Here is an 11,800-nt window from a genome sequence, read left to right as displayed (position 1 = left end):
TTTGGTGAAGTTTGTTTATGATACTGTTGAACCAAAATCTTTTAAACCAAGGAATAAACATGATTTTTGAAACCATGTAAAGAAATGCTGACTTGGTTATACAAGTTGAAAGTCTTCAGATTGAAGTTGGAGATGTGTTCGCAGAAGCCTCAGGTGAGTATTTCTAAGCAAGTTGCTGCAGTCTGGCAGAACCAGGGGCATCTCTTGTTGCACAACTGCAGTTTAGTTGGCTGGACCTGCTGAAGTGAGCTTGTGATGAGTCAGAGAGCTTTCAACAAAGCGGATTTGATTGAAAAAGGAAAAAATGTGATACCGATCTTATTTTTGCTGTTATTTTCTGAATGGATATAGCAAGGAGAGAAGCAAATAAAAGGGATCAATAAAATATATGTGGGAGGCGTAATAGAAGAGATACAGGGGAGAGAGTTGCAATGCTGGAATGCCAGGCAGGCCCTAAATGAGCTCCTGGAACTGCTGCCCTGAAACTTTCTCACTGCAGTCCAGCTCTGTATGCCTGTGTTGCTTTTTGCTTAACCCAAGGTTGGTGCTGGGATTGTGCAAGGAATGCTGTGTGAGGTGGAGGCTTTTCCTGAGCAAGTCAGGAAGGCTCAGCTGGGCCTGCTCTGCTTTCAGTGCTCTGTGCAGTAGCATCTGTTGCTTCTCCTACATTGCAGACTTGTCTCATTATTCTTACATCATAGTCGCAGCAATCTCCTGTCCACCAGTGGCACGTCCTGTATGCTTTGGCTTCTTGTTGTAGGTTTGAAGTTTACTGGAACACATTGGGAAGCCTTGTATGAGTTGGATGTTTTTAGTTTTTCCTGATTTACATACTGCTCTCTGCAGAAGCATATGTACTTCTCTGCCATAATACGTTCTTCAAATGTGTGCTGTGATTCTGGCTCACAAATAATCCTTAAGATAAAAAGAAACGCGTGTAATGAGCAGCCTTTGTTGTCAAAGTACTATGAACAGAGTTACTATTTTTTCAAAGCTAATTATGCAAAAGGCAGATATCCCTTAAGTGGGGCAGCTATAAGAGCTGGTGAAGTTCCCTTTTCTGGCCCAAGGTGGAGAAAAGCAGGTTGCCTTCAGACGTTTTCTGCTAGCTTTCTGAGACTCTTATTTTTGTTCGTATTAAAGTCTGACAAAAATAACAGTTCAGTAATTTGGCCTTCTGTTCTTGTGTCAACTAGGTGTAATGACCGTTCTTTATTTCTTAGATTTCTTATTCAATGCATGGGGAAAAAAAAATATTGAGTACTCATTCTATGCAGAAATGCAACTCCAATTCCAAAGAGGAGCCCTGCAAATCTGAAGTGGATTTGTGCTTGTAGTCAGTTTTCATTGCACTCATGTGGAGGTAGTAACATTCTATGCATCTCAGAGACACTGCATTGGTATACTGGATGCGATCAGGATGCGTGTGCCTGCACGTTAATATCTTAAAAGTATTTCACTTGATGCTAACAGTACATTCTGAATATGTTAAATATGAAACTGGTGTTACATTATTTATCAATTTCTGGAAAAAGCCAGCTACAATTAATGTTAATGATTGGGCAACATATAGTACTCTTCTGCAATGGAGATAGTGTCTATAATTAGGCAGCTTGATGTGTTTGGAAATCTGGCTAGTGATTTGTGACAGTTTGCTGATATAACCTTACCTGTGTATGAGGAAAGAAGCCAGGCTGTGGAATAACCTTATATTACCACTGCAGTCAATGTGTTAGGACTGCAAATCCAGATGGTTGAACACTGTGCCCATACTGATAGACAAGAGCAAGGACTTAGTGTTTCAGCTTTCACTTTTACTTCTCTAGTTCTGACTGGGGGAGGGGCAGGTTCTTTTCATGAAAAGATTTTCAGGGATGCTTGCGTTCTGTCTGAAAGCATTTACTTTTGTCTGGAAGGCTTCATTTACACTGAGCAATAGGCTCAAATGGGGTGGGTTTTTTGTTGTTTTTTTTGTCTGTTTTTGAAGGTTGCAGGAGAGGTACAACGTGTTTATCTTTGCCTCCCTTGTTTGATTGTTTGATCGTCAGTATTGACAGGCTCTTAGAGGTAGGCAAATGTTCAGTTCTGCCATGTAGAATTAAATTCTGTATCTTCTTGGATCTTACCATTGTTGCCAAACAGATGTGGAACAGAAAAATTTCAATGCTTAGATAATTATTCTTCATTCTAAAATAAATGTATTGCTTATTACCTCCTTATTTGCAGATCTTAAGAAACTGTATTGCCAAAACCAAAAACAAATGGAACGGCTAAGTTCTGTTAGATTTATAGTCTATTATGTGCCTTGCTTAATTGATAATTTTTATGGTTAGCTGCAAGAAATGATTGCATTCCTTTGGTAGCTGTTAATTTGTCTACATCATACTGATACTGGATTCCAGCATTGCATACTGCCGTTGAACAATGTGCTGAGTAAGGGCTACAGATGATATGCTATGAAAATTGGCTGAGATGATGTGTAGTATTATACTGACATTGCAGTATTTTTTATTGAAAGATATTTCACAAAAGGCTCTTTGGAAGGGCAGGTTTGATGAATATGTTGGGCTGAGTATGATGCTGATCAGATTAAAACTGGCAAAGCATAAATGATACAGAAACTGGACCAATATCTCAAAGGGACAGGCAAAAGCTTCTGTCTAGTACGAAACAGAATTATTTAATTCAAAGGACTGTTTTATTGAAGTTTTGCTGTAGACTAAAGGAATTATGCTAAAGAGCAAAGTTAAAGACTTCTATCCAGAAGACTCTCTGCTACAGAACTAAAACCAAATATGACTGGTATGAATGCAGATCTCCCAACTTTTCTGCCTGCAGATGTTCAAGACTTCATTTAATGAAGGAATGGGGGTCTTGAACATGTTTAATGAAGACGAGTAAAGGTGGGACAAGTGATTTGGCTCCAGGGTCTCACCATGGATCTTTTCCTTTGGATCTCCCACATCGTATGTGACCTATGTGTGAACTAGCGTAAGGTGAGAGGCAGGAACAGTATGCTTGGAGCATAAGATTTAAAACTTGTGCCTACAGTCTACTCACTCCAGTCTTCAAGGAAGCACCCTTGGCATGCTTTCCTTGCTGAGCTCTTATGCCTCATCAGTGCATCGTCATGGGTGCTGCATTGTGAACCCATTCAGAAACCCCCTTGGAAATGCTTCTTTTTATAGCTGAGATTAGCTAGTTGTTTTTAAAGTATGGGTTCATGCGTAACTGCTCGCTTGGTAAACAACTGCATGCCAGTGTGAGGATTGGACTGAGCTTGGAGTAATTTCTTGGGAAACTGTTATGGTCATGCAGCCAACATCGTGCCCGGCTGTCTTAGACTCCAAGCTGAGCCTTACTTTGTCACAGTTAAACTTATCAAGATGTTTTCTTATAATTCAAATTAATGTGTTGGGTTTTTTTTCTCCCTGTTCCTCTCATTACAGGCTGAAAATCACCTGACTAAACTCTTTCCACTTTTGTTGGTGTCATAGTTCACACTGAAAAGTAAACATGTTTTCTGTGATTAACAGCAATGACTTGGGGATGTTGCTGAGTAACAAGATGAATGCCTACCCACCTGTTTTGTAAATGGCCAATGCTCAGACCAACTCTATATTTAGAGATCGTACCTAGATTTTGTGCTTTTTTTTTTTTTTTTTTTTTTTTTTTTTTGTGATTATGACTTTAAAATTTGATAACATGACATCCATATCAAGTTGCATTGGGCCGTGCTGCCTTCTGTTGGAATTAAGTTACTTTGCTGTTTAATTAAAATGTCCCTGGGTTACAGTGGCTGTCTCTCTGCTTTCAGTTACATAGGAAGCTGTCCTTGCAAATCAGAGTAACTGAAATCATCTGATATGTTCTGAATTACAATAAATACCATGTATGAGGGCAAGTGTTCATTAAAAAAAAAAAAAAAAAAGCTTATATTATTTAATATTTGCTCCAAATGAAACAGGATTATGTGAAAGTGCTGCCATAGGATAAGGGACAAAAAATTTACAAGACTGGGCTTGACTGTCTGGTGTCTCCATAGGCACTGTTATTGTAGAAAATAGAACTAAAACTAAATAGTCACTGGGGTGTATGGTGGCTACTGAAAATGGGGAGAGAGAGAGATGGGGAAGAGGGAATTCTCACTGAATACCCTGTGTACCTTGTTGCTTCTGAAATTGGAGGCTTTAATTTGAATATGAAGGACTCAATTACTGAAAACAGTTTCTTCATTTTGCCTGGAATGGGGAGGGCTAGTGGAGCTGCTGCTGCCATGTGAGTTTCATAGAGGGAAGATGTCATTTTAGAGGGTCTTCTACCTTTTCTGAATTCTTTCTAATTTTGCTGAAGAACAAGAATCCCTAGGCTGCAGAAGACAGAGTTAATGCTCAGGTGAATTGATTTGAAATGATACTAAATCAGTAAAGACCAAAGGTGTCAATATGCTACTGGAGAAATACAGATAGGAACCTGCCTCTGCCTGGCTTCCAGGTGTGTTTGGGTGATGTTTATGGTGCAGGAAGATGCTGAAGTCTCCTCTTACTGTATTCCTGCTGTTTTTTTCCAATTCCCACTTCAGATGTTGTTCAAGCTAGATGCAGAGAGCAGGCAAGGACTAACTGTTTTATATCTTTGCAGCTCTTCAAAGATTTCTTCAAAGAGATAATACTGTGCTGGAACTATCATTTATGTAAAATGGCAGCATATCATGCCAGAGATGATTACTTCAAATAGATGTCCATAGTCCATGAGCTATATAGAGCTGTGGGTGGGAGTCAGGTTTCTTATCAGCCAGGGAAGCCATCAGAAAGTGGTGACCAGGTTCTAGATGGAGCCTAAATACTATCACAATACAGTACAATCTTGATGGTTGGTCTGTGCAGATGTTTCTTCCTGGAAGGATGACTGGGGCTGCAGGAAATGGGCTGGTCCTTAACAGCTTTAGCTAAAGCTAGTCCAGCGATTCAAATATGATATGAAAGTGAACAGATAGGGAACAAACCATAATTATGAGTATTTTATTATGCTGCAAGTTTCATTTTTCAGATTCTTGTTTCTTGGAGAAGCAAACCTGGGATCAGCCAAACTGAATGAAAATTCTCCTTAGTTATCATTGCCTGATTACATTTGAATGCGTGTTCAGTAATTGCCTGTCAGTCAGCTTCATTCAAATATTGCTGTAGTGCCTTAGCAGAAAATCCAGGTGCCCTTAACTGTGCAGGAAAATACCCATAGCTGCAGCAGAGGCCAAATGTTATTGGAATTTTTTCTGTATTCCAGTGCAATTGCAATGCTAGAAGTACTAACTTCTAGTGCTGTAAGCTAACACTCACTTTGAAGTGAAAAAGACAGCTTAGGAAATTCAGAGCAGAGAGAAATGAGGCAACCGTTAGCAAATGGCAGAGAAATCTGTTTGGAAAGAAGAAAAGGTTCTCCTCTTTTACAAATACAGTCTTTCATACCAAACCCCTGTTCCTGTAATTTCTTTTTTGTGTGTGTGGACTGCACCAAGAAGCAGGTTGAGTATTTGTCTGCAGAGAGAGAATGGTTTTCTTTACAACTGAGTATTTCTTTGTGTCTTTTCCAGTATGAGAAGCTGTAAATACTGACATATGAAGTGTAATAAGGAGCAGTGGTAAGTGTCTAGCTGCAGAAAAGCCTTTGCATCTATGCTCAATTTTTACTGCACAGAACTTTACTGGTAAGAAATATTACCCCCAGCTATTTTGGAAATACTTTTTCTCTCAAATTTACCATCTGTGTCAAAGTTTGAGATTTACTTTCACCCAATTAATTTCCTGAATATAGAGCTCAGTTGTCAGCCTTCTTCATGTGCATTTCGAACTTTGTGATATGACTTAAAAGAGTTTTAAATAACTCATAAGTCTTGAAAAGAGCTTTTCTTCCTCCATCGCCCACAGCTGGTTTTCCTGATGCTTGTGCTCTTTAGCTGCAAGAGCAAGACAGTGCCTTTAGATAATGAAGCAATGCTGAATTTTGAATGTTGACTTGCTTTCCCTGGAACAGCATTAAGAAATTTAAGAGGTTTGAGTGCCAGGAGAAGATTAGAGGAAGAAAATGAAATTGAAATCAAGAAGCAGAGAGAGGCAGGCTCCAACTCACCTTCATACCATTTCTCCCCAAGCAGAGAAGAGCACTGTCAGCAACTGACCTGCCACACGGTGCTTGTAGTTCTGCAAAAAGTGCCAAGCAAGCGTGCCGTTTTCTAAAGCTTATGATTTTCTAAAGCCTTTGAAAGAAAACATGCTGGAGAGTTTAAACGGGGGAAGGGGGTGCGGGGGAGCTGGGGTAAGTGATCAAGCATTCCTAACATGTGCCTCCTGCTGTTTTGTTGGACAGTTCTCCACATGCCTGTAATTCAGCTGCCTGGAAACAGGTTCTGCTGAGCCACTGCAGGGCACCAACACATTCACTGCCAGAGATGGGTGCAGATAGAGGAAAGCAACTGCAAACTTGCCAGGTGGGTTAATGTAGTGCTGCGTCTACAGTAATAAATAATAGCCTTGCTGTGACTCAGGAGATATTTGCTCAGGCACAGCACTGGACTGGTACGTGCCTGGCTGATGGAGAAGGAGGCAGTTTCCTTGCACATGTCTGGCCATGTGGCCATGGAGATGTACCTGCCTTTGTCCCCCAGGCATCCACATCCCAAGGAGACCACCTCATCAGCTGTGAGCAGAAATAAAATTGCGTTGGGGGGTGGGGGACATTGGTGGCAACTGTTGAGCTTGTCTGGTAGGAGGGATTGTGGCCTGTATACTCTCTCCACAAGTAAATGAAAAGCAATGCAACAGGGGAGAGCTGCCTTATTGTCAGGACAGCAACATCTAACAATTGAGTTTGGTGAGTAGGCATGCCTGGCAGTCAAAATATTGTGATGGGGGACGTGTGGCAACCATCCTTTTAAGTCTATACTATGGCTTTTAGCAGCTAAATTATGGAGAAAAGTATTGTTTCTTTATATAGTATGATTAAAATAGAAATACCATTTTTTTCATGCCTCATTTCTCATCAGTGGTTACCTAATGCATGCATTTTTCTCCTTCTGCACTTCAGTACTGATTGTCACTCATATTCCCATTTGAAAGATCCAGTAGAGTTTCACCACCAGCTCCATCTAATTGCCTTTAAAATACAAGATCTTTTATAACTTACTCATTTTTCAGTTTCAAGTGGTTTATGATTAATTGGAATAAAATAGATGACTGCTGTGTGTCTGTGGTGTCAATGAAACCCACTTTGGGAGCCAGTAAGATGGGTTCATCTGATGAAAACTTCTCTGTACATATCTAACCCTGAATATTTTCTGTGATAATTCAAGGATACTTTTATATGGGGAAAGCACAAAAGAGTTGTCAAGCCCCAGATGGTGAAACTGTTGCATCATAGTGAATTTAGCAAGGGATCATGCTGTTCCTGAAAGATTCTGTAGAAAGAAAATACATTCCTGAACTGGACAGTTTTGAAGATTTTGAGCCAGGGAATGGACAACAGAATTCTATGTTTTCCTTCTGTTTAGACAAACTGGAGGCCTTTCAGTTGACAGTTCCAAGACAGTTCCAGTCTTATTTTCTGAAGCTGTCAGCTGTAAGAGGTCAGCACGCTCTGATGGGTGCTGGCATGGGTTTGTGTGCCTGTCACGGTGTTTTATCCTATTTTTAGAAAGCTATATGGATTGCAAAGTCAGGGCAATTGCGTCCCTGCTTATGCAAGTGACTTTTCTCTAAGCTCCCCACCCAAAACAAACTGTGCTTTTCAAAATAGTTCTGAGTACAGCAGAGCAATTTGTTGGAGTCCTGTATGCCCTGCTTTACACCTTCAGCTTCTTACGCTGTCTCATCTCACTGCGCCTTCCCCACCTCTCTCAGCTCTCACATGGTCTGCCTGGCCCTTTTTGTGCTGTACTGCCCCAAGGACCCAGCACTGGGATGGGCAAGAGGCAGTGTTACCATGGGTCTCACAGCTGCAGGATACTGCTTGGGTGCATGCACTGATTGGACTGTTGGCAACTGCAAAAAGCAGCACCTTTAACTGTGAGATCTTCTGAGATGCTGCCCAGTGGGCTTTTCCACCTGGCATTTGTTTTGAGATGTGGAAATGAAAAGGTAGTTAAAGCAGCTGAAATGACTTAGATGTTGATTATGTGAAATTGTAATCTCCACTGTTCTGGATGCCACACAGTTCATAATATTCCTGTAGCAACAGCATAATTTAGCATCTCCACCAGAGCAGTCATAGAGGTCTGGAGCATTCAGTACAGATGGAATGAATTTGTGCTGTTTTCAAGAGTTGGTTAATTTGCATTTAGACTGTTCTCTGACCTTCTCACTCAGAGAAATGGTTCTTCTTCACTGCCGTTATCCATGTGAAAAACAATGTGAAAGACCTGAATGCTATATATGACAAGGCAACAACACAAAATCAGGAAATCATAAGTTCTGTTTTAAGATGATATGAGTTAGACACCAGAAGACAAGCAGTATGACCAAAACACAGCATTTTGGTGTGGACAGTGCTTTAAATGAGTGCTGGTTTTTCATTGGCATTGTATTTCCACGTATCCTTGAAAAAAGCTGCTGTGAAGTTTTCACTAACTAATGAGGATCGTGTCATGGAAGGGCTGGCTAACAGTTGCAGTTGGATTGAATTTCTTTGCTTTAGATCAAACTTTGCTTATTTTTTGAACCCTACGGTTCTCCTCTGATCTTGAGCATCTAGCATCTGTGGTTTGCAAGCGACTCTTCAGCTGGGATCAGCAGGGCAGCCTTCCCCAGTGTTTGCTTCTAACCCAGAGCCACTGGAGCCTCTCCAGCTGGACCTGGTGCAGGGCAGGGCAAGCGGCATGGCAGGGCTACCCATGCTGCAACCCCACCATGGCCTCTCTGTGGGGCATGTGTTCTGGCTGTGACGGCTCTTGCCCACCAAGAAGGGCTTTCTTTCCTGTCTGACTGCATGCTATGAGACTCCTGAAACTGAGCTTTACTGGATCAGCAGAACAGGCTGCTTGTAGTTTTGAAGGAAAACTCTAATTGAACTATCAAGTTTCAGTTAATTATTTTTCTTGCTGCTGTTGTTTTTTTGTTTTTACTGCTGCTGACAGTCTATTCACCACAGCCACCTCTGCCCTCTCCCACAGGGATACTGTTGTTTCTAATGCTTCTACTAAAAAAAAAAATAAAAAAATTTCTAAGGAAGAAAATGAAGCTTTTGTATTTTCCTTCCATGTTTACTGTTGTATATTATTCCTCTCTTTTCAAGACAGCAGGTCTCAGAAGCGGCCCTTCTGAAGCTGGAGGTCATTTCCTGGTGAAAAAAGTACAAAAGCAACCCCTAGTGTTCCCTCGGCCTCCTTGCACCACCCAGGCCAAGGCACTGTCTTTTCTCAGTAGCCTTCCCCAGCTCAGTAGGGTATTAGGAGACTGAAAGTTTTGGTTTTAATTTAATGCAGCCCTTGAAGTAAGGGTGGCTGCTCAGAGCGCTGTGCATTGCACTCAGACAGCAGAAGTCTTACAGGAATTCATTTTGATCAAAAAAAGGGTTTGGGCTGAAATACGTTTCATTTGTCATGTCTGTGGCCTTCTGTTCTTCATACAACATCAGAATTAGAAATCATCCCTTTGAACTGTGTTATTTTGCATGAAAGGAAAATTCTGTCCCGGCCTTAGGTTTCCTTGCTGTGTTTGCAGTGAGGGTTGCAGGACTGCAGCATGCCTTGTGTGCCCTCTAGCTGCTGCAGGCTGTCTAGAGAACTGAAATGTCTCAGTTTTACATAAACCTCACTTGCTGCATTTTGTTTTTGGACCCAGCAGGCAGGTTTTGAAAACAAATTCTTGGACAATTGCAGTTAAGGGCACAGTAGAGAGCAAGTGGCTGATTATAGTCACTACTGCCTTGTTTGCACTGCTACTGCTGTGATGATTCAATAGAAAAAGAACTTGTGCTTGCTGCTCAGGCAGGGAATTTGTTGCTTTAAAAGGTATGTGCTTGGAGTTTACACGTTCAGCTGAAGCAGGGGGGAGCAATGTGTCAGCTATGACACATTCTGTGAAGTATAGATGAGGGGTTAGAAAAGCTCTGTGTGGCAGGGAGCAGTGGGTTAGGGGTTTTTGGCTCAGGTTTTTGTTTCTCTGTGGACAGCAAACAGCTACCAGCCTGCAGGCACAGTTAGCCGGGGAGCTGCTAGCTCTGACTGCTTTATGCTTTTGTTTGTCCCAAAGGAGATTCAGCACACCAAAATACCACTGTAACCTCTAAGATATAAGCATTGGACAGCTGCATTGCTGTGACAGAGAAGAGCAGTCACACCATGGGGTATTGCAGGACCAACGCATTTTGTTGTCTTTTTTTAATCAGTATTTTTGTGTGGTTTCTTTTCTTGAAGGTAAACATCCATGAGCTGTACTTGTTTGTCCTGCTCCAGGGCCATCTGTTCTTGCAGCCAGTACTGTATCTCTGCAGTTCATCTGGACAGGGCGTTGACGCAGTCTATGAGGATGTGAGTGAACCCTCTCACTGCTACTGGTGGTTGCAGAGCTGCAGTCTTTCCCATCTCAGTCGTCGTTTCACAATTGTGCTTGGAGGTGAGGCATAGAATGACTGTCAGCTGCAGGCAGGACGTGCTGGTTGGAGATACGGTACCACCAGCCTGGGTGCTGCCTGCAGGAGCAAGAGCAAGAGCTGTGAAACTGGTCATTTAATAGGGTGGCTGTGCTGGAGGTATCCAGGCAGGTTTAGGGCCTCTCAGACAGCTGTAGCTATGGGCCCAGGTGGAGCACATCAGTGGTGATGGGATGCTGTTCAGCTGGCTGGACACCAGGAGGTAGTGATGATGGGGTCTCCTCTCTTGCTGTTCTGGGGAAGGCTGTGCTGCTGGAAAAGTGACATCAGCCCCATGTTCAGCCCACGGACAGAGCATGAGAGGGGTCTCTGTGGCTATGGCTTTGTGTGCAGGCCAGGATGGCACAAGGACAGGGGGGAGCTGAAATGGTGTTGGGCTGTAATCTATACAACTGTTTCTCTTGCAGCTGTCTTCAGAGCTTTTCCTTTCACGAACACATAGGGAGAGGGCCCATGTCCTTCACTTTCCCAGAGCATGTTCAAGGCCTGCTTTTCTGGTGCTGGAGGAAAGCCTAGCTGTTACTGCCTGCTAGTTCTGTACAACATCTGCCTAGCAGGAGGAGAAGGCAATAGTAGCACCGTGCTTGCATACTCCTCTCTTCCACCCCAGTGTCCTGACAGAAAATAACAGAGGGACTTTGAACAAAAGGAAATGTGACACACTTTGTTCCAAGCAGTCATCTTGCCACTGCTGCTGTGTGCCAGAACTGGCTGTCCCCTCACACCCTGCACTGAGACAGTGATACCAGATGGGCTTCGGGGGAGCTGTCTGGGCTGTGGAATATTTTGTGCACCATGGAGCAAAGAGAACAAATGCCCATTAGGGTAGCTAAATCTGCTAGCCTCTTCTGTTGCAAAGCAAGGTAAAAAATGTCTACTACTGCAAGTGCTAAAAAACCCAGATCTGGGTTCATGCCAAGACAGCAGTGTGAATATGAACCCTACTTACTACAGATTTGGCCATGTCTTCACTGCACCTGGGTATAACGGTGGTAGTGGATGTGCCCTAATGTGAAAGCAGGGTCCTCACCTGTGTGCCCTGTTGTTTCACTCCAGCTGATTAGGAAAACCTTGGATCGTAAGGCAAAAAAGCCTTAAATTGAAGCATTTCCAGAGAGCAGCACTGGGCCTTGTGGAGAGGTAAGTTGGCTAAAAATCT

General features: G+C 42.5%; 1 protein-coding gene across 1 annotated transcript; it reads left to right on the top strand.

Moving 5' to 3' along the window:
* The first annotated feature begins 47 nt into the window (after positions 1-47).
* LOC149917008 (uncharacterized) lies at positions 48-11,499 on the top strand. The gene is made up of 5 exons (XM_090144830.1): positions 48-153; positions 5,591-5,638; positions 6,364-6,484; positions 10,406-10,604; positions 11,049-11,499. Exons 2-5 carry the CDS (start codon positions 5,616-5,618, stop codon positions 11,081-11,083), a joined length of 378 nt encoding a protein of 125 aa, XP_090000956.1. The 5' UTR covers positions 48-153; positions 5,591-5,615; the 3' UTR covers positions 11,084-11,499.
* The last annotated feature ends 301 nt before the right edge of the window (positions 11,500-11,800 follow it).

Source organism: Phasianus colchicus, chromosome 8 (genome assembly GCF_987193195.1).
Source record: "Phasianus colchicus chromosome 8, bPhaCol1.hap1.1, whole genome shotgun sequence".
Classification (NCBI taxonomy): Eukaryota; Metazoa; Chordata; class Aves; order Galliformes; family Phasianidae; genus Phasianus; species Phasianus colchicus.
This window is presented reverse-complemented; position numbering and strand designations above follow the sequence as displayed.